This window comes from Glycine soja, chromosome 7, assembly GCF_004193775.1.
Source record: "Glycine soja cultivar W05 chromosome 7, ASM419377v2, whole genome shotgun sequence".
NCBI lineage: Eukaryota > Viridiplantae > Streptophyta > Magnoliopsida > Fabales > Fabaceae > Glycine > Glycine soja.
This window is the reverse complement of record NC_041008.1, coordinates 2,669,780-2,693,271: the sequence shown is the minus strand read 5'-3', so window position 1 is coordinate 2,693,271 and position 23,492 is coordinate 2,669,780. Positions and strand designations below refer to the sequence as shown.

At 30.5% G+C, this 23,492-nt stretch overlaps 2 protein-coding genes across 2 annotated transcripts; both read left to right on the top strand.

Moving 5' to 3' along the window:
* The first annotated feature begins 13,742 nt into the window (after positions 1 to 13,742).
* LOC114418133 (katanin p60 ATPase-containing subunit A1-like) lies at positions 13,743 to 18,058 on the top strand. The gene is made up of 7 exons (XM_028383316.1): positions 13,743 to 13,997; positions 14,084 to 14,585; positions 15,661 to 15,858; positions 16,301 to 16,545; positions 16,754 to 16,912; positions 17,056 to 17,143; positions 17,506 to 18,058. The coding sequence occupies exons 1-7, from the start codon at positions 13,876 to 13,878 to the stop codon at positions 17,785 to 17,787; spliced, it is 1,596 nt and encodes a 531-aa protein (XP_028239117.1). The 5' UTR covers positions 13,743 to 13,875; the 3' UTR covers positions 17,788 to 18,058.
* A 1,087-nt stretch (positions 18,059 to 19,145) lies between these two features.
* On the top strand, positions 19,146 to 21,453 carry LOC114417838 (slit homolog 2 protein-like). The gene is made up of 6 exons (XM_028382871.1): positions 19,146 to 19,322; positions 19,444 to 19,599; positions 20,153 to 20,224; positions 20,322 to 20,447; positions 20,688 to 20,789; positions 21,193 to 21,453. Exons 1-6 carry the CDS (start codon positions 19,229 to 19,231, stop codon positions 21,291 to 21,293), a joined length of 651 nt encoding a protein of 216 aa, XP_028238672.1. The 5' UTR covers positions 19,146 to 19,228; the 3' UTR covers positions 21,294 to 21,453.
* Positions 21,454 to 23,492: the final 2,039 nt, after the last annotated feature.

Below are 23,492 nucleotides of genomic sequence, written 5' to 3'. Positions count from 1 at the left end.
AGATCTTTAAAATATCAGATAATACTTTCCACACAAGTGCGACCAAATATCTCCATCAGTGTATATATAACTTTTTTATTCAAAATAGGACAAGATTGTTTTATCCATAATTAAAATTTTTATGTGTTTAAAACATTTAATTTAGAATATTATAGAAATATAATTTATCCATCGTTTTTTATAGGAATAGGTACAACTTTAGGAATTTTACTACATCCCACCTCATATCTTGCATATATAATTTAATATTTCAAACTAAAAAAAAAATATTACACGTATATAGATGAAGTTATAAGTCTTAAGGCTTTTCCCTGAAAATTTTAAATATTGTTCTTGTTATCCTTACTCATTGGCCATTCTTTAATCCAAACTTAGATATATTAGTATTGTTCGCCACAACACGCTATCTTCATTTTCTTTCAAGACCGCTGCAAGTTAGGAAGAGACATCATTTTCTTCATCTCGGACTAATTTGCATCAATAGTTAGAGATTATATCAATTTTGTGTTATCTTAACTTCACAAACAATAACCGTTCTGTAAAAAGAAATAAAAACGTTATAGTATATGATGTTTTGGCAAATCTAGGGAAAAAAATAGCACAGGACTTACAAGTTTATGAACTATTTGTTTCATATAGTTTATTATTTACTCAATGATACAAAACTACATTATGTCATCAATTACTTCATTTATTATGGATTTTAATTAGGTTATTTTTTCTATTTGTTTGGTTTTGTAACTAGCATTTGAAATATCGTTGGATATTTTTAATGGAGTTAAATGTAATTTTAATTAATATGTTTTTTTAATAGTTAATTTTAACATTAAAGAATTGTGCTCGTTTTACTAGTTTGTTAAAAAAAATACATTAAAACAAAAAACATATTTTATTTAACTAAAATATAAATAACGTGTTAGGATCGAAGAATATAGATACCCGATGATATTAAAATTGTAGCGTGCGTGTGTTGGATTAAGATATTGAGGAATGAGGAGGGGTCTTTTTAACATGGGTGTGTGAAGATATATTTTTATATTTAATTTAAATTTTATCTATTGTGATTTTTATTAAATGGTAAATTCTTTTCGAGATTCAAATTTATAATATACAGATAAAAAATTATGAAATCATCAATCCTCAATTATTATTTTTTCAATCCACAATTCATAACTTCACTCTTGGGTCTCTAAAATGTGCATCTGATTTAAAATTAGCTTAATTCAACAAAGTATTAGGCTGTAGAAAGATTAATAATTTAAAAATATAACTAATATTTTAGTCTGTAATGGGTAAATATTTATTTTATTCAATTAAAATTTATATTAAAAATACTTTAAATATATAATTATATTATAATTGAAAATTTTAATTTATAAATATTGATGAACATATAAGTTATATTTTAGATTTATGATAAATAATTCATATTGTAATACAATATTATTTTTCATTATTGATATTTGAAAAAAATGAAGTTCAATTTTGAAATAAAAAATGAAAATGATAGATTAAAAGATATTATAAGTTAAGAAAAATTATTTAAAAGACTCTCATTGATAAAAAAAATTAAAACGTTTTGGTTGAATAATAACTCTTAAAAATACTCATTTAATATAGTTTTTAATTTATTATAATTTACATATAGAGAGATACATTATATACTCCAACATATTTAATATTTTAACCTTAAGATGTTAGTTGAGAAGAAATACTATCTCACATATGAGAGATTATAAGTTTAAATATTCATTTGTTTCTTCAGGATGAGATAAATATAAATATATTTTATAAGTGTCTTCAAACATCATTCCTTATTCTTAATTTGAATCGATGAGTTCATGATCCATTTAAAATTAATCTGATTCGAATAAAATGAAAAAAAAAACAAACATAAATGTCATATATAGTTAAATTATAAAATTTTAAATATAAAAAGCTCAAATGAAATCATGTTTTGCATTGTATTTTGAAATACATTGTATCAACATACAAAAGATTATCACATTATTTTAATACATATATTATTTTAAAATATTATTTTAAATTAACAAATATTGTAATTTATTATTACTTTTGTTATAAAATTTATAGTTCCAAATAATATAATATTTTACATGGAATTAAACTTTGATGACTCTAATCCAACCTGATTAGCAAGTTTCTGAGTTTCGAGCGGATCATGAACCTTTTAGAGTGTTTAATATTAATAGTTAATTTTTCATTAACAAATCTTAACAATGATAGATCATCTCTTAAAAAAATCAGCTTCATGAGTATATGACATTTTTATGAATAGTTGATATAAATAATACTAACTTATATTTCTTAATTAAGTGAATTAGGATTTGAATCCTAATTGATCATTAAGTATGAAATAAATTTTATTAAAAAAAAATATTCATCTATGTGTATTTATAATCTCCTATAAAGATGAATCTTTTTGATGGAAATTACTTTTGTACCAATATCAATTAAAAAAATATATAACATTTTTTCTTGCATTGAATGAAATAAAATCCTTATATATATATATATATATATATATATATCCTCCTCATAATCTGATTGTTCTTTTTTTTTTCATATTATCTTTTAATGTGAAGCATGTTCTTTAGTGACGCCAACTCGCCAAGGAAACGGGGGACCTTGTCTTACATGCACGAATAAAGTCAAAGTCGTTGAAATTATTGCATTTTTTTTAATGAATTATCATAATTTAAATGCTATTTATGTTAGGACTACTTCGCAATTCAAAATTCAAAAGTTTATAAAAATTTAAAAATCTTTTATTAAAAAATCTCAATATTCTAGTACTATGTAATATATTGCTCACTGATTGGTGAATTATAAAGAATGCAAAGTATACATGGTTAGAGCATTTTATATAAATAATATAACGTAGAGTCAATTATTTTTTTAAAAATAAGGTAAAACTCTATAAAGTCAAATTTTATCCTAAATTTTTTTAATATATTCACTTTATTAGTATAAAGTAAATCTTAGAGATATGTGTTTTTTTTTCTTGAATAAGATATCATGTGTGTTTCCAATTCATTAGATTAGAAATTGATTTTGTTGGTTATTCCAAAAAAATTTATACATAATTAACTCTTATATAACATTTCACTTTTCCTTGGGCAGAACATATCGTAATTGTAAATATTTTTTATCTGGTCGGATTCCATCAACATGTAAACGGTTGCTATTAGCAAAAATAATATTGAGAAGGTTTGTTGATTGTGATGTGAATGAGAAATGTAAGCAGGATTACCAGGTTTATCAATCAATTTAAAATCTTATTTCTGTTGACATTAATCTTTTCCTGTATTGTCAATTCAAATGTTATGAAGGGTAGCTCAAGTAGACAAGTACCAAATGTGAGAATTGAGAACATCCAAATTCAAAATTTTCGTCATAAACACGCTGAGTCTCTGACAAAGGAAAGGGAACAGAGTAGGAGGAGCAGATGAAACTGTCTTAAAAGAGTAACAGCTAGGCAAGGCAATTAAAAACTTTTGGAATGTTTTGAAATTTTTTGAACTATAAATAAGGAATAGAATTAAAGGAAATGGGAACACTTTAATATGAAAAGCATGTGATTTAGCAGCTTTGCGACAGATACATGAGTGGCATGTGGCTTATATGTGCCCCACATGAAGTGAAACAACCCCTTCCGCATAAGTCCTAAGTCCTAACTGATCCATTTGTATATTCTCCATACTTCAACTCAAAATTTAAACTATGCTTCACTGATATTTTTAAAAGATTAGTGTCCATTATATTTTAATTCTCTTATTGGTATAGTATATTTAATCATACATACAAGACTTGCAGGCATAAAAAAACATAGAAGACTTGCATGCCAAATAAAAATAAAGTATGATAAAAGGGCAATTGTGCATAAGTCAATATGTATCCACAATATTCCAACCTCGTTTAGAAAAATTTCTTAAGCAAAATGGAAAGGGTTCCTCTAATTATGGGTGGGTAAAAAAAATCTGGTAGAAATTTATTAATAACATTAGTGCTTGTTGGTTTATTTTACAAAATATGTGAGAATTTTTATACACAACTTATGTCTTATGTAATTAATGGTGTTCCTTGCATTTGTTGTCTTGTTTTTATTTTTTCGCGTACATATTGGACTTTTGGGAGATCGACAGTTCGGGAATTGCTATTTGGTAAAGAACGGCTTGATTTCCAATGAATTGAATGGTTAATACAATACAATTGATGCTGGTATTTTATTAATGTTAATGATTTTCTAATGATGTCAACAGACCATATAATTGTATAATCGATTTATCTATAGTGGACCATAGTATGGTTTGGTCATTACTTAAAAGTATGGTTTAAGGCCTAACTGTTCACAATGCATCACATGCATGATACTAGCCAGTGGGCCACTCCTAGATAACTGGAGCCAAATCCAAGATCCCTTTGTTGAGGTTTAAATTTCTATGTTACTCATCTGAAATGTGAACTATTGGTTCTTTATGAGGGACGAAGATGGCGATCGATGAGGAATAGCCTGATGTATAAAATTAAGTCCATCCTAACTCGATCGCGTTTCAATTTTCAATACATATTTGTCTAAAAATCTTTTTTATAGGCTTCATCTTCAAGCAAAATAGGGAAACCATACCGCAACAGTCTCATACAAAGTGGCCCTCAAGGAGTGTGTTTAACTCGTTACTCATTGTTTTTCTTACTGTATTTGATTTAGAATAATAATATATGAATACTCTTATATATCAAACATCTCATTAACACTTACGGTTTCTTTCTATCTATCTTTTTGTCATATTATATCATCTATTATATTTATATTTTTCTCTTTTTCTCTCTCTAAGTGTCAATTAACACTTAAGTATCCATGAAATACTTTGTTTTAATTTATTTGAAAGAGCTTTCTTTTGTTCTGGTTAAAGTCAACACTGTTTATTTCCATGTTTCGAAAAGAAGAATCAAACATGAAAATATAGCAATATACAGTTCCTTAAGATAGGCTACCAGCATGTTTGGAGCTGTGTTTAAACCCACATCTCCACATTGAAAATTGAATGAAGGTAAAACCAAAACATACTCTACATACATATCTAGTACACGAATAAAAATGTTCCATTCGTTTAAGAAGAAAATGGATAGTTTTCCATCATACTATTGTAATGCTAAATGAGAATAGATATGCTGGGAAACACATGAACATATCTAGCTTTGGGATTAAATTCATGTTTTAATATAAAATAAAACAACAAAAAGTTTTGCTCGAGAACAAAAGTCCTTTCAATATTTGTTTACATTCAAGTTCTTGAATATTTACCAATTCAAAAATTATAAAACATCAATTTCGTTTAATATAAACAAAATCATGTTTGCATTACAAGTTACCCAAGATAAACTTTTAACCCTTTACGTGAGAGTTGAAAATTGGGGAAAGAAAAAGTCATAAAGAACATAGACAAATCAATTGTAATCACATTCACTTTGATTATTGCTTGAGTGCTTTGAAGGAAGAAAAATCATATCACCAACTTCTTTGATTTTCTAGCAATGGACAGACGTCAATCCCATGATCTTATAATTTTGTGGAAACATGTATTTTTGGTAAATAGTTACTTAGAGTTGATCAATGTGATCCCCTTTTGTGAAGAGACACCTCTTCTCCTAAAATTACGAGATTATTTTGCTGAGTTCCTTATAGAGAATTGTCTCATGTTTCTAGATATTCTCTAAATTTGAACTTATGATTATGGCTTTCACATGTAATTCAAATTAGGCTTAAATGTAATTATGGTCTCGTTATTTTATTCAATTCATAATTTTGGTTTTTTCATTTTAAAATTAAGATATTTGATCTTTTTATTTTAAAAAATATATGATTTTGGTTATTTTATTTTAAAATAGAGATATTTGTTCTCTTATTTTAAAAATTTTATAATTTTAGCCAAATTTCCAATTTTTTCTACGTTTGTCTGATTAAATTTAAAAGAAAACAGTTTTTTTGCAGTTAGAAATAAAACGCAAAGAATTTAATTGTCATGTATTATGTATTATTAGTACGAAAGAGTTTACGGGCATTGCCAACCAATTAAAAAATATTTTAATCATAATTTTTAGAATAATAATTATACAAATAAGTAAACTTATTATACATATAACTTGTGATTATCTAATATTATAAAATGTATTTATAATGATAATACTCCTATATTCTAATTAAATTTATAAAAAAAATGTTTTATGTTTTTAAAAAGAAAATAAGATCAGTATAAGGAAATTTTCAAAATCTCATCTCATTCCTTCATTAGACACATGACATGCATGAGAAGCAATCCTAAACCCAATTGAATATGCCTACATCATGGTTTTCCTATTTCGGCTCATTGATGACTCCCTCAGGCAATTCAAATACATGGGCAGCAAAGCAACCCTAATCATGATTTCAACATGACTGTACTGTACGTGGGCAACCCAGGATTGGGACTGTTCAAAAACAAATTAGGTCATGAGATGAGACCACAATTGGGACTACGAAACCAAACAGATCTTTCTTTCTTTCCCTTTAACAAATTTTAAATATAATGTCACAAAAAAAATAAAAATAACTGAATCGACATATCCTTTGACTAATTTATACTACTACTTTTCTAGTTTTACTTGTAATTTGAAGATATATTATATCCATGGAAGTGCTAAGTTGTAAGCAAAGTGAGACAGTTTTTGAGAAGTTATTGCAATTCCGTACGTATTAATATTAATATGTATTTTTTTAATTATGATGGTTAAACATATTAATTCTATATTTTGTTTTAATATTTTTAGTATGCTAATTGAATAAAAATATTAAAATATAATATGATTTAATGTAATAAAACAATCATTTATTATTTTATGCATAGTACTCCATAGCAAATTATTGTTTTATTACATTAAATCATGGAGCATGTTTTATTTTATTAATTCTATAAAAAAAATATTGATGTAATAAAACAAATACAATTTTAACCCATAGCAAATTAGTACAAGAACCAGAACCCAATGCACACATTATACAATAGGACAACTCACCCTCCTTCTATGCATTCAACCCCCTTTGTTGAAGCCAATATTTCGGTTTCCTAACACGTGAATTATCTATTTTTATGCAACTTTGTTATTGGCGGTTAATACTTAATGCAAACAAGTCAATGGGTACTTTCTTGTTCTGTTCCTTTTTAATTTTTGAATGTGTCATTGGTATCAGTACTCTACCTTATTAATGGCAATTATACACGTGGTCCAACTTTACTTTATTGAAATGTGATTAGATCAAGTTATAGAAAAAAATGTTTAGATCAAAACAGAAATGCTTTATTTTATTTCTACGTTTACTCTTGATGCAAGTCATCGTAAAATAATTTTATATTTTTTTTTGAGGTAATTTTATGATGCATCATGGCATATCAACAAGTCAGTGTAAAACAATATTAATTGGCTAATTTGTACTTTTCAAGCTTTATTTATAATTTTATAAAACAGTTATCAACAATTTTTTTCACTTTAATTTTGAGATGAACAGTGTTAGATAGTACGAAATTTTTCGCATAATGTTTTATTGGATAAAAATTAAGTTGCGTTGTGGAAAAAATTGAGGTGTGTGACGGAAATCATGGCACACTTTTATATATATCACCTGAGAGATTGGTAACCAACAACACTTTCATTTTGTGATATTATCAAAAGGTATGAAAAAAAATTGGATAAAAAAATTATATATGGCAAGTAAAATTAATTTTTGATGTAATAATTTAAGAAAGATATGATCTTTCACTCAATACAAAACAAAATGTATATGCAGTTTGTAGTGGCAAATATTAAAAGGGAACAATAAACAAGAAATTAGTAGTAGCAGAATGAGGAAACCAAATAATACTTAGATTGATAGAAAGGAATGCTTTTTTGTAAATAGTACTCATCATAACCTAGTAGGATAGAAGTCATTGAGGCTAAAATAACACAAGTGAAAACAATCATGTTCCCTTTCGGCTTCTTTTGAGGATCAAAATCTTCAAACTTTACATGGATGCAATTTCATTCACAACCATCTTTGTTAAAGATCTATGTAGTTTGGAGTTTGTTTAGAGTATCTTTAGTGATAAAATCAATTTTAAGTTTTTGGATTATTTTTTTATGGATCTGTTATAATAAGATATAAGAATTTTTTTTTTCTTTTTTTTATTCTAATGGTAGATCTTATTTTAGATTCTTGAGCTACTTTTATGGGTTATATAATGAATCTTACTTGAATATATTTTATCAATTAGTTTTAAATTAAATTTAAGTAATTAATTATATACATTTTAATTATGAAATAACTAATAATAAAAATTAAAGATGTTGATAATTGATTTTTTTATTTTTGACTTAAAGTTAAATCGACAAAAAATAGATAACATTGGTAAGTAACAAAATACAAAACAGACATTTAGCGGGGAAAATTTCATCATTGTTGTGACCAAAATGTACTAAAATATGTTTCACCAAGTTTGTATGAAGTTGTTGATAAATTCCTCTTATATGCATATAGTGTCTTGCTTGTAAGTATGTAGCAAAGTCGGGAGGACACCACAAGATACATCAACGTTTAAAATCCTCCAAATTAGATGATGACGAGTAATCTCTATTAGAAAAAGATTTTGTTCTTTTGGAACTACTTTCTTTAAGTTGGTCTAACCACTCTGGTCGATCTTTCGCATGCATGCTCAAAAGTAAAATCACTTAGTTTGTCTTGCTTCCAAATTGTGTATGCATAAATCATGACATCGTTCTCCATGTAACTACTTTTCTTCAAATCAACAACTTGGTTGTAATGATCCTTGAACTTTTGCACGACATGATTTATCTTTTGTCATCGAGGTTTAAGTTGAGTCAAGCTCCTTTCTGGTAGATTGTCTCAGAATTGGTTGTAATTTTCTATGACTCTCGACCAAAATCAATCTCTTGTTTGACTATCACCAATAATTGGATTGGTCGAGACATTGAGCCATAAAACCCAAAGATGTTACATCTTTGTTTTCTTCTTTTTTGAATTCTTTATTCCTCCGTCTAGCCCAATTTGGATAGAAAATTATGAAAATTGTGTTTCAACTTCATCAATGGAAGGAGATTGCGTACTATTAGAAGTATTGGGATGCATACAAAACACAATGGAGGAGGTTGGTGGAATTGAAGGAAAAATTTGAGAGCTTTGAAAATTTTGGATTGAAAAGAATTGACTATTTTGTATGAAATTCATTGGTGGTGGTGATAATAAGGGGAAAAAAGGACGAAAATTTTAAAAAAATTTGGTTGACAAAGACATTTGATTATTTTGCAAATAATTATAATATACTTGCCAATAATACTTATTCAAATCCATTAGGCAATAACGAAAAATAAAACTTAAACTAAAATTAGGTTCAAAATTTTTTGATTGAAATTGAGAATGACAATCACAAAAGAGACTGAAAAAATGGTGTGAAATATACATCATCAAATATTAAATTTATAGGATTTCAAATATCTAATTTTATAATTTTTAAACCGATAAAAAGTCTAATTTTACAATAGTAAACATTATAGTTTTAGTAGCAAACATTCGAATTAAGTCTTGTGATTGGTGTACAATAGTAGGAAATGAGAGAACTCCAACCCCCTCTTCTCTTTCTTTCCTTCTAGTCCTCCATCCCCCTCTTCTTCTGAGTCCTCCTCCCCCTTACCCTTCTCTTTCTCTTTTTCTTTCTCTTCCCCCTCCCCTTCCTAGAACCAGAACCAACAACCACAACAAAATCAACAACCTCCAAACCAAAACCACAACCAGACCGAGGTTGCGGTGGCCTCCGAAGACAACCGCAAATCGGAGGCCGTCATCGAAATTGATGACAAAATCATCAATTTGAATGACAAAGTGAGCAAATCAAAGAGGGGAGCATGGATAAGGTTTTGGAACAAAGAGGCAGAGAAGAAAGCTCTTATTTTGCAAAAAAAAAATTGAAACTTGTTGTTTATGTTGTTCTAGATCTGAGTTTTGTTTATATTACATTTGTTATTTTGATTGATCTAATGAGTTCTCTTCTTCCTTCTTCTTCCCTAATTTATGTTGGTTTCTTCTAAAATTAGTTAGAGAGAGACAACAAAAAACTATTTTTTTTAGAAGAAGAAGAGTTCTTAAGACTTCTTTTCCTAGAATTCAACTTCGACGATGAAGATCTTAGGTTGTAGTCTACTGTTAGATTAGATTTGTTGAAAAGAGATTCTTGAATTTAAGAATCCAACATAAGAATCCCATTAAAGATGTTCTTAGAACTCATTCTAAAAGCTAGTGTGGCTTGTACGATCTGGTGGATGTGGCATTCTTTGGGGACACAATGAAAGGGGATGCAACTTACAATTTTGGAAAAGGGTAACTTTATAAAGAAAAAGAAATTAAAGAGAGGTGTATTTAACTTTTACCATTTATTATTGTGACTCAACTTAGACCGACCTGTTAAATTTGTAGGCCAATGCGAATAAGTACAAATAGAGTAGTTGCTAAATGCATTTCCCCTATTTACTAAATGTACTTCCCTTGTGTGTATTTTTTATATTTTTTTTCTCTAATTTACCTGTTTCCCACAAAGTAAAGTAAAACAGGATAGAGAGTGTTTGGGTTGCAAGATATGATCAAGGTCGATGGAGGTGCTTGAGTGGTCGACGTATAAGGCGATAATAACGAGTGGGTTGTGAATGACAGTCACAATAATTCCATCGTCTGCAATAATGTTGAGTGTAGAAACTCGATCAATTCTTCAATTATGCATGTGTTGACAATTGAGGTGTTTGTGGTGGAGTGGTACTCAATGGTGGTGTATTGTGGGAGGGATTCATAGAAGACGGAGTTATAGTGAGGGGAGTGAATCGAGTGACTTCGATGGAAGCATAAGAGGTAGATCTAAATCTTAGACAAAATTAACAGTGTAGAAGTGATTAAGGACAAAGTGACACGTGTGACGATAGAAGAGGACTGACGTTGGGAGAAAATTTGAGTGTAGAGGGTGGACTTCAAGACAATGTTGTTTAATGAGATAAATATATAAGAAAGAAATAAAAGAAAAGAAAATAATTTTTTCTTTCCATTTACTTTGGTTGCAAAAAAAGTTAAAAGAAATTATAAAAAAAGTTTAATTTTGTTTATTTAGTTTGTGGCAAAAGATCACCATGTGGTTTATACATTCTAAAAATATTAATAATTGATTTTATCAATAATTTGATTAGAAAACAACCACTTGTATGTTGACATAAAACGAGTAATGTGTAATTGCGGACTCTTACTCTTACTCTTTCAAAAAGTGCATTTAGCTCAAACAACTTAATTAAACGCTTATTGAACAAATGTTTTTTTAGGCCTAAGACAATCTAACTCTTAATTTTAATGATGACAAACAACATTGTATTTGATAAAGACTAATATTCTTTATGTATCATGGAATGTTGACTACCTCATATGAGTAGAAGACCCTTAATGTGTTTCATTCAATTTTGTCTATCTTATAGCTTCAATCCTTGCTTTTTACATGCTTCATTGGATAAGAAGACCATCAAGACCTTAAGCAACATCTTAAGCTACTTTATGAAACTAACAAGCTTGGTGGAAGTCAATCATCATCTTATCCACAAAAAAGGAAGGTAGAGTTTACCAATTTTCATATCTTAAAGAATATGACTAACACAAGATAAGTAGACAATACAGTGTTGCAATGAGAGTCAGAGGATATATGTAAGTAGAAAATTTTTTATTTATTAGAATATTACTTAAACAAATTACAAAAAGGACAATAAATATGCACTTTATTAAGAGTGATTGATGTTGATAATGATTCTCTTACGATTGTTTATGAAACTTATTATTTATACTTCAAGTTTATATATTAGTAGCTTCTTGCAACATTCCAACCCTGTATTAGTAGTTTATATTTTTGGCTCTGTTCGTCTATTTGGTTTTCACTCATTTTTGCTCAAGGGGGTAACTATGTTTGATAGGTAGATGGATTAATTGGACAACCTTGTTGCATTCTTTACTTCTTCTTTTTTTAAGGGTTGTTGCATTCTTTACTTATCCTGACACTTACTCATTTATAGAGCATGTATTTGAGGATATCTTGCCTATGCATATGTTTGCAGCTTAGGTATCTTATTATGTGTGGAGGGCTGAAACACTCTTGTGTGGAGGAAGATCACATTGTTAACATTTTCTGCTTCTCAAAAGCATATGGAATGAAGGGATCACTCGTGCTTATACATATAAAGTAGACACAAGACTAAAACATTAGCAAAAACCTCAAAAGACAAAAGGATGAAATTCATGTGTAACAAAATTGAGAAGTTGCTAGTCCAACTTTTTTCAATTTGGCCATCAAGATCCACCACCACGTGGGTACCAAGAATTGAATGCCTGAAGGAGATATAATGGTCCATGAGCATGATAAAGCACAGTAACCCTGTTTAGTTGAGAGGAAATAAAATGAATAAAGAGAAATGTTTAAAATTTGAATTAAAAAAAAACGAAAGAAAATTTTGAAAATTTGCTTTTAAAAGATACTTTTTTGTCTCCTTTTTCCGTTATTTTTTCTTCAGCCATACTAAATAAAATGTATTATTTGTACTTTCTCTATTTTCTTTTCTTTTCTTTTATCCAAATAAATCATAAATAAGGAATTCAACTTCTACAATTTTATTATTGTTTTGGATGTTTTTAACCTCTGGCTAGCTTTTCATTTTTGAGATAATCGATCTTTCTTTCTTTACCAAATAAACCCTTAATTAACTAAGAGGTCATTGTTCCTTGTTGCACTAATTATTTTTAAGCACGTGTAATGCTAGCTCAATTTTTGAAAATATCCATGATGGAATCAATTAACATGATTAACCAAAGGTTCACCCATAGAATTCAAATAAAAAAGGAAGATCAAACGAATCAAAGGACGATGTAGAGTTAGAAATTCAAATCAAAAGGTAAAATGAAAACATTAACATTGGCAGAAGTGATGTGAAAAAACAAGTTTTTTATTCACCAAAAGAATCAAAAGTTTTAGTACAAGTGGTTGGATGGTTTGACGTTGTAGTCTAAGAATTAAAGTCTAAGTTTTATTATTGGATTAGACATGAAGTTATAATTAAATGTATCGTATTTATTCAAAATCAATTGACTTGGTGGGGATAATGATTAGTTAGATATCAAATAAAAAACCTAAATAAGTCATACTTACACAAACAAAGAATTTATTTACAAAATGAGTTAGTTTAAATTGACAGTATACCCTAAACTTGTAAAAAATGACTTTGGTCTGATTTCTAGGTAACACATTATTAACTAAGTCTTTGACTAAAGATTAATTTTGTATTCAATTTAAAAGATCACAACCTATAGGTGTATACCAATAACGGTTGGCATACGCTCGCATACGCATTAGCAGGTTGTATCTTTTAGTAAAATGGTTAAAGATTCAAACTTTGATTGATCTTTGCATATAAAATAAATTATGTTGAGAAGAAAAGACTGCGTTCATGATTTTCAATGAAAATTTGTTGTTGTTTTTAGGGGGGATAATTTTATACCAGTACCATGGTCGGAACAAAAAAAGTTTATAGGTATATTTGGGAATGCTATCCAAAAATCAAAGATGTTAATTAGCATGATTAAAAGAAATTCATATCGAAAACAAAAAGGGGTAGTTAGTTAGGAGAAAACGGGGCAGTTCATAATTTACGAAAGGAAAAGTGGTTGTGGGCTGGTGGCCCCATGGGAGTGGAAAGCCCATGGAATGAAGTGAGATTTGAATGGGCGTTTGAAGGAAGAGGTGTGGAGGAGAGAATATGGTTGGAGGTTCATTAGCAGGGTTGCAAGAGCATCTCAAGTTAGCCCGAGACTACGCTCTCGAAGGCCTCTACGACACCTCCATCATCTTCTTCGACGGCGCCCTCGCCCAGATCAACAAGTACCAACTACTACCCTCTTCTTCTTTTTTACTAAATTCTCTCTTTTTCTCTGATTCCTTAATTTCCTCTATTGTTGTTTCTTCAGGCACCTAAGCACTGTCCAAGACCCTTTAATCCGCGCGAAATGGATGAACGTAAAGAAATCACTTTCGGAGGAAACAGAAGTGGTAAAGCAGCTAGATGCAGAGAGAAGGGCTTTCAAAGACAACCCCATTGGCAGACGCCCTGCTTCGCCTCCCATTTCGGTGAAGTCATCATCGTCTTTCGTTTTTCAGCCGTTGGATGAGTACCCCACTTCATCCAGCGGTTCTGGTCCCGTTGATGATCCTGATGTGTGGCGGCCGCCCAGCAGGGACACCACCAGCCGGAGACCGGCGCGGCCCGGTCAAGTGGGTGCTCGGAAATCGGCCCAAGACGGGGCTTGGGCGCGTGGCGCTACAACCAGAAGTGGTGCCGCTGGGCGTGGTGCTAAGGCCGGTGCTACCGGTAGGGTTAACTCCGGGACTCGAGCTTCGACTACCGGAAAGAAGGGTGGCGCTGCTTCTGGAAAGGCTAGCAAGACGGATGCCGCTGCTGCAGCTGTAACTGTAAGTTTCAGCTTTGATGAGGCAGTCTGTTGGAGAAAATTTACCGTCTCACGTTATCTTGTTGGTTGGAGAAGTTGTTTCTAAGTATGGTTTATTGATTTGGTTGGTGGACTCAACCGAATTTTATTTGGTTGTTTGCCTAGTCTTATAATGCTTTAATTGAATAGGTTGGTCTTAGCATACTTAGGGTGTGTTTAGATGAACATTGGCAAAATTTATTTTGAAGTTAGTTGATTTTGGTTAAAACTGATTTTGAAGCGATGTTGTTTATGTTTGCATGCTTTTATTATAAAAAGAAGTCAGTAGTAAAACTCAATATAAAACTTTGATTCCATGCAAAAGTTACCTAAAGTTACATGGACTCAAACCCAGAATTAGTGAAAATTAACGTGTGAACATTTACCTAAAATCCTTTAACTAGTCTCCTTCAATGCGATTCTGAATCACTCTACGTGAATCAAAACGCACACTTAGAATGTGCATGTTTGGCGATGCATTTGTAGAATTGATGAGATTTTGTAGAAGTAGAATCGATTCTAAGTGAAAGTGAGTTTATAGTAAATTGATTTTTGTTTGGATAACAAATATTGGAAAATTAATTTTGACATATAATGTTGTTTGGAAACTAGCAATCAAAGTTGATTTTGGGTATGTAATTACCAAATTGACTTGAGTCTAACTAAGGGTATACATGGAACAAAAGACATGACTCAAGTTATTAGTGTTGATGCAAAGGCTGCTTCTAATAACTTGAATGAGACTTAGTGTAAAAACTTGGAATCATTTTTTCAACACTGTGTCAAACATCATGGTCAATGAAAAAATCATGTCTGACTCATCCTAGACTCAAGTTGAGGCATGTCAAACATGGATCCAATCCCACACTTAGCGTATTGCATCCAGGTGTTTATTTTGTATTAGATCCATGGTCAAGTGTTTCTTCTTCATGTTGTGTTGTATCTCTGATTATCAATTTGCCCTTTGCTTATTGCATCCCTTAGTCTAGATAGTTTGAGAAACGTTTAACTTCTTAGATATGTGGTTGTGTCCTTACAATTGCTCATGGAATGGACAGAATGGCGATGCTGAAGATGGTAAGTCAAAGAAGCCTCAATATGAAGGTCCTGATCCAGAATTGGCTGCAATGCTTGAAAGGGACGTGTTAGAAACCTCTCCTGGAGTTAGATGGGATGATGTTGCAGGGCTTACTGAAGCAAAAAGGCTTCTAGAAGAAGCTGTCGTTCTTCCTTTGTGGATGCCTGAATATTTCCAGGTAATCTTGAACTAATTTTTCTCTGAATTCTCTTAAAACTAGCTTACCTAATGTTTGCAATCCAGTTATATTTAATAATCATGGTATATTTTATAACTAATAATTCGGAATTATGATTTGTATATGATACTACTCTCTAATTGTTATCGTGGTAGTTAATTTTAGACCCTTGTTTGCCACTTGGTGATGAACTACTTTTGCATACAATTCTATTTAATTTGCAACTAAGCCTTGTTTATGAAATTATTGTTGCAAAATAAGTTCATGCTTCTCCTGTTACATCAAGCTCATATGACTTTTTGAATTTTTTATTAGAAAATTGCTTGTTTGATTAGCCTATTCTTTTAATAAAGCTCATAACATATCCACACATTTTGAATCTCAGTGAATTAAATGTCTTGGTGAATATTGAAGTTTGAGCTCATTATTTCTGTTCTTGCAGGGAATCAGGAGACCGTGGAAAGGTGTTCTCATGTTTGGACCTCCAGGAACTGGGAAGACACTTCTTGCTAAAGCAGTTGCTACTGAATGTGGGACCACTTTCTTTAATGTATCTTCTGCTACTTTAGCTTCTAAATGGCGTGGGGAGAGTGAGCGCATGGTGAGGTGTTTGTTTGATCTTGCAAGAGCATATGCACCAAGCACAATATTCATTGATGAAATTGATTCTCTATGCAATTCTAGGGGGTAAGCCTTCGTTGTTCTTTCAGTCATCCATTGTATGTAGTAGATTTTGAAACATGTTTATGTTTTCCCAAAATATCTTCATTTAATTCTTTGTTTATAATGCTTGTATATGTTCCTAGGCTGTGTTGGGTTCACTTTTAATTTGTATTATCTCTTGTAGAGTTGTAGTTATGTTGAGATCTGATTGAATTCACTTTTACTTAATCAGGGCTTCTGGTGAGCATGAATCGTCCAGAAGGGTGAAGTCTGAACTTCTAGTTCAGGTTGATGGTGTAAGCAATAGTGCCACAAATGAAGATGGTAGCCGTAAAATAGTAATGGTTTTGGCAGCTACTAACTTCCCTTGGGATATTGATGAGGCACTAAGGTTTTTATTTGTTTTGTTGCTATACTTTATCTACAGTTTATGTTGTTAGTGATAAAAATGTATGATTAGTTATCTGTGTTTTAGATCTCTTTTAATATACTAGATTACATATTCTGATTTGATTTGATGTTAATGCAACACAGGAGAAGGCTGGAAAAGCGTATATATATCCCTCTTCCAAATTTTGAGAGTCGTAAAGAGCTGATCCGAATCAATTTGAAGACTGTTGAGGCAAGTTGTGCTGTTAATTTGGTCATATAGGATTTTGACCCTTGCAATTTTTGTTATGCGAAAGCTGTGATTGATTTATAAGTGAAATTGTGAATAACATTAATTATGTTGACTTGAGCTTTATTTATTAATATTTAGTATTTAAGGATTTATGTTACCAAGAAAAAAAAAAGAAATGAATTTGAGCATTTGTCAAGACAGATAATATTATTTTGTGATGTGAATGTCATTTATACTGGAGTGTTTATCAGTCACTAAACTTACTGTGAGAACAGTTTATGGAAAGGGCAGCAGAATAATGATGCTAAAACTTGGATTATTGATTATTGTTATTATTGCTGATTGTACTTGTCTTTCACCAGGTGGCACCTGATGTCAATATAGACGAAGTGGCTCGCCGGACAGAGGGATATAGTGGAGATGATTTGACAAATGTCTGTCGCGATGCTTCCTTGAATGGTATGAGGCGCAAGATAGCAGGAAAGACTCGTGATGAAATCAAGAACATGTCCAAGGATGAGATTTCAAAGGATCCTGTTGCCATGTGTGATTTTGAAGAAGCTTTGGGAAAGGTCCAACGAAGTGTTTCTCAGGCTGACATTGAACGCCATGAGAAGTGGTTTACCGAGTTTGGATCAGCATAAAGACTGGGACACATCAACGACGGTAGTGCTGTTTTTGTTTTTGGGCTACTACTTTATTTCTGTTCTCCAATGGGTGGGTGATTTGTATCCGTTGTTTGTTGATATTTCATTCGTTTGCTGACACGATTCATTGTAGTTTTATGATGTTGGAGGGATCTTCAATTGTTAATTTGTATCTGCGACCATTGAATATTGATGTAATTTAGTCTGACATGATTTCAAAGCAGTTATCATCACTTAATATACTTAGTTATATTTGTAGCCAATGCCAGTGGACACTTAAATGTGCAATTGTGCATGCAACTACTGCTGTTGTTATATAGACCCAATCTCTAAGCAAAGAAAAGATTGAATGCTTGCAATATTGAACTAATGCGGGTTATATTTTGCCAAAAGCTTGCATTGTTAAAATAGGATCAGAATCTACCTCCGTTTTGCATCTAATGGCTTGCATTGGCAAATAATGTTTTTGTGCATGATATAGTGCTCTAAAGTTGTGAAATTTGTATCAAACATTCCGGAAAAAAAAATCGTGATATTTGGATCATACCCGGTATATCTCAAGTACTATAAGTCACAAAAATTTTATTAGATGAGCAGAGGAGAACAATAACATGCCTTGAATCGTGTGTGGCGTGTCTTTTTCTTTCAAGTCTGCCTATGATGACGAGGCATTAAAGTTGCTTGATTGTGTCCGGCATGTAACGGAAATCTCAACACGTCTTCAATGAGAAAATCAAAGTGGCAGGGTAATATGATTGTCTTATTTTCTTGGCAAAAAGCGCAAAGCCAAAAGCCATGGTGCTTTTGATTAAATAGAATAGAGACAAACTAATAGGAATTCATAAAAAGAAAAGAAAATAAGAGACAATCTTTATACTTTTAATTGTATATTGAATTGCATTTTTTTTATTATCTCAGTTGCACAACGGTAAAATTTATTATTATTTTTTGTATAGCATGATGATAACAAAATTTTCCACTTAGAATCTTTATGTAAATTACCTGGACCGTACATCACTTGCCCAATCTCAGTGGCTAAATTTATTATTGTTTAACGTCATATTTGTATTACATCAAAGAGTGCATGGGATTTATTGTAAGTGTGTAAAATTTGAGATGGCAGATACATATAGTTTTTAAATTTGTATGAATGGTCTCTTTTAGTTTTAAAAGGTCGACTGTCTAAAAGCCATTTTCGTTTGCTTTTGATACGTTAGAGATAATTTTTATAGTTTGAATTATATATCGCATTTTATTTCATCGTTACTATATATTTTTGTCAATTTTCTATCGCGTCAAGAGTCAATCAAGGCAAGGCAAGGTAGGCTATATATATACCTTGAATTGAAGAAGTTTTTCATAGGTTATACCGCTTATAAATTATTTCACCAGACTATATAGTTTCCCTCTTTAATTTCTTCCCAATGGTAATGTTGACATGGATAATTTTTGCCCTTGCTTCTTTGTATCCCTCTTCACTTGTGATGTCTCTGCTACTAGTTCCACACAGTTAATGTCCAACCAAACACAAGGTATAGTTAAACTCTTAGCTATCTATTTAATTGGAAATTGGATTGGTTTTCATTTATATAGTAATATTTTGTATCTGACAGGTTATATATATATATATATCATGGTGTGTTGTTTGTGCAGACGATTTATTAAATATATGTGATTTTGTATATTGTGGGAAAGGAACATGCCAACTTTCTTCCGCTGAATTGCTCGGTTTCACATGCGATTGTGAATCTGGTTGGAAGAAGCCTAACATTGGTTCTATCGAATTACCGCCATGCAGTTTTCCTAACTGTGAGTAAAGTAATCGATCTTCTTATTCTTACGCTTTATATTTACAGGAAACAAATTAAAAATAAAAGTGCCTTTATTACATAAGTTATACTTTATATAAAAGTAGGCTTCCTTACAAAATAGTCAAACTCATGTAAATAGTTATAATTTACGTATGAGTTTTGAAAAAAGAGGTTTCTGAAACTTGATTTATTTATTTAAACAGGATAAATTTGAAATTTGAGTTTAATTTGATCAAACAATTAATATATAGAACTTTATTTTTTATTTGTTTAATTTCATAACTTGATTGTTTCTTGCCTTTGAATTTTTTTTGTTATTACTCCTATGCTAGAAGTGAAGTAAAATAATATTAAAATGTAGTTTTATATTCATAAAAATGATTTAAGATACACGGGCATTTATCTTTAAATGAGGATTTGAATTCAAGTGTTGTGTATGAAAACCTTGTTGAAATAGTTATAACTTCTATAGCAATGTAATTTATGTAACGAAATTGAAAGTATCCATTGATTCAAACAAAAAGATGGTGAACTTTGGATGAAAGGTGCAGGTACTGTTAATTTCAATTGTGGTAATGGATCTCCGGCACCCCCTTCTTCTCCACCTACACAAGTGTCTGACCGTAAGCTCATAATTCATTATTAATTGCCTTTTAATTTAATTCGTTCACTAGCTGCTAGCTGCCACTTGTTTAACGCTTTAATTTACTATATACACAGCTTGCTTGTTGAATTTCTGTGGGGATGGAAACTGTGTGAGTCATCATGGCTTTGATTTTAGGTGTCAATGCAATGAAGGCTCAGAAAATCTACTTAACGATCCAAAGTTGTTTTGCTTTAAGAAATGTAAACTGCTTTTTTTCTTATCCTCTTTTGGGGTGTGTTTGACTCGGATGATAGAAACAAAGAGAAAAAAAAAGAGAGAAATTTTTGAATTAAAATAGAATATAAAAGATGTAGGTGTCCCATAATAAAATATAAAACTTTTCTTGTATATTATTTCTCTCCTTCAAAACAAACACAGGGCTTAATTTGCTTAATTCATCCATCCAATGCCTTTTTAATTTTACTGGAACAATATTGCAGGCACTTTCGGTGGAGATTGCAATGGTTTTGATCTTGGGTTCAGCTCCGAAACTCCGCCACCCCCAGCAACATCTGGAACTGCCTCTCCTGGAACTACTGCAAGTACGTACCCTTCAAAACATTCCTTAACATAAGCATTGAACCATCTGAATTCCCACACTTTGATCTTAAAATCCCTAGTTTTATTAAGGAGGTTTAGCTTAATTAAGTTAGTTAGATATTTGATATAATATCAAATATAATATTATTAAATCTTAAAGAATATGAGTGTGATTTCGGGTAATATTAAGTGTAATTTACTTAATTAACATATATTTTGAAACTTCTAAAATATAGTGCCAGCATATGTCTTTCATCTGTGACCAAGTTATCAAAGTCACATGCCATTTCAAGTGAATAAATATGTTCTTTTAGATTTATCAGCTAATTTTATTAATCTTAATGGTGATAAATTAATATTTGCGCGCATAATTGCATTTATTTTGTCATTTTGTTTACATGACAGGTTCAGGTGAAACCCTGAGTTGTACAGGGGAGCTTCATATGCTAGCTATGACGATATTAGCATTAATATTTCAAATCTATCTGGACTTAAAGGGAACATGAAGTGCGTTGCACTTGGGCTGTCCATGCCAGAGTACTCTTTCATTTACATAGCTTATTATGCAGAGCAGAAAAATTATTAAAGACATTTATATATATCGATGTGGTCTAACACATAATTTTGTCACTTAAATATATGGTTGTTGAAAGTTCGATTCCTAGTTTGTACGTATGAAAAATATCTGTTAAAAGATCTCATCTCCTTAATTAAATCTCATTCCACTCTTTCTCTTGTGTTTTTCTCTTCCTTAGCATTGTTAGACTTGTGTTTTCCAACTATTTTTGAATATTAATAAAGCTGGTGAGGTGTTATGTGACAATATTTTGCCATTTCCATGTTGAAATTAATTGTTATTCACCTACATTTTGAAATTTAAGTGAAAATCTAATAATATATTTTTTGTTATAATTATTTGCTGAATGTCTTGATCCGAAGTAATTTTATTCTAGCCATTCAGACCCAATCTTATGTTAACTCATTATTTGATTTCTTTAAATTTGAAGAGAGGTACAAGACTAAAAGTTTGACTAATTAAAATTTTAGGATTGTATGGGGGACAAGTATGCTCTTCCATGCAAATACAGTCAGTAAATGTATACAAATACAGTCTCTGAAGAAGTTATTAGTGACCTAGCTAAATTAATCCCTGAAAATATTAACTGAAATGGATAAAAGATGAAAATGTTTTAAAATACTATTTGATAATTTTTTCTTTAAAATTTAAATTGGTCAGAGTGATTCTTTTTAACAATGGGATTGGATTTTTTTTTTTTAAATGACAGTTTTTGATAGTCGTGAAGAATGGTTCTGTTTAAATTACTGAATGACGATGTAATATTATAAGAGGACTAAGCAAAATGGCCACCAAAAGCTCTAAGATGACCAACTCAGCCATCTTCTTAAGTATTCCACTATTAGAATGATCTTTTGCTTTCTTAGAGATTTCCATTGAAATACAGAATCTGTTGTGATTGGTCGAACATACACATGTGAACTATTGAAGAAGAATAACATAAAATTAGGTGCAGCAAACTATACACAACACGAAGCAAATAAAACCAAGAGGTCTCTTTCTTTATGGATTAAGGAAATATTTTTTTTAGTGAAATGCGTTACATAAATTATTAAAATTTTCAAAAGTTTAATTATCAGCGTTACATAAATTATTTTAAAGGAGATTTTGTGATCAACAAAGAGGATCGACACACTACATTGTATGAGATATGAGATTCTAGTACTTGTTGCTGCATCATGTGTCTGAGGACTATTTTGTAATTTTAAAATATCTTAAATACTATAGCAAATCGTTTCTGTCTGTATTTACCTCCTATCGCTGGTATTTTCTTTGACCGTAGAATCCATCATCATTTATGCACAGTACAATACAACTTGATCTGGATTGTTTTTTTTTTTTTTTTTTTTTTCTGAATGACCTGTGGTACTAACAAATTGTATGACACTGAAAATCTATTTTATACTACATTAAACTCTTTTTTTATCATACATATGTTATTATTCCCTGTAGATTACTGTTATTTCGGTAACAAATTACTTTGTTATTGTGTTTTTGCTATTTAAATCAAACAAGAGAAAAACTGTCCTAATCCATGTTTCCTTTTCAAAATTTTCATTTCTGGCATTCCCTCTTGCACCTAACTTTCTTTGTTTTCTTGATTTGAAGGGTGTGTGGAATTAATTAACTTTGGTCGATGTGACTTTATGGAAGTGGAAATCTAGCTAGCATTAGCATAGATCGACCTGTTCTATTCCACTTAATTTGTTGGATTTTTTTTACCATAAAATTATTTTATTAAAAGTAGTAATTTTTTTTTAAGAATCATAAGCATTACAAAATATATATTTTCTTCTCATCAAAATTTAAACTTTATAATACTTAAAGAACACAAATTATTACTATTTATTCCAAGTGTTGTTGTTACTAAATTTGTTGGGGTTTGCAAATAAGGGAATCTTTCGTTTACATTCTTAATCAAAATCATTAGCTGCAAATAAAAAAGAGTTTAAACAAAGTGGGGTTCTCTAAAGTCAGACAGTACGACCAAACATTAATCGCGCTTTCTCTATACAGTACAAACGGAATTGCCACCGACGTATAACTTCAAAATCTATTTTTGTCTAAACCTAAAAATGAAATTGGGGTGATCATTACTTAATTTGACCAAATAATTAAATTCGTCATA

Excerpts from the sequence above, each read along its gene's own strand:
- LOC114418133 (XM_028383316.1), top strand. The coding sequence starts at position 13,876 with ATGGTTGGAGGTTCATTAGCAGGGTTGCAAGAGCATCTCAAGTTAGCC. Across the intron at positions 15,859-16,300 it reads GGATGCCTGAATATTTCCAG|GGAATCAGGAGACCGTGGAA; the intron begins GTAATCTTGAAC and ends CTGTTCTTGCAG. Across the intron at positions 17,144-17,505 it reads TCAATTTGAAGACTGTTGAG|GTGGCACCTGATGTCAATAT; the intron begins GCAAGTTGTGCT and ends GTCTTTCACCAG.
- LOC114417838 (XM_028382871.1), top strand. The coding sequence starts at position 19,229 with ATGGATAATTTTTGCCCTTGCTTCTTTGTATCCCTCTTCACTTGTGAT. Across the intron at positions 20,225-20,321 it reads ACCTACACAAGTGTCTGACC|CTTGCTTGTTGAATTTCTGT; the intron begins GTAAGCTCATAA and ends CTATATACACAG. Across the intron at positions 20,790-21,192 it reads CTCTCCTGGAACTACTGCAA|GTTCAGGTGAAACCCTGAGT; the intron begins GTACGTACCCTT and ends TTTACATGACAG.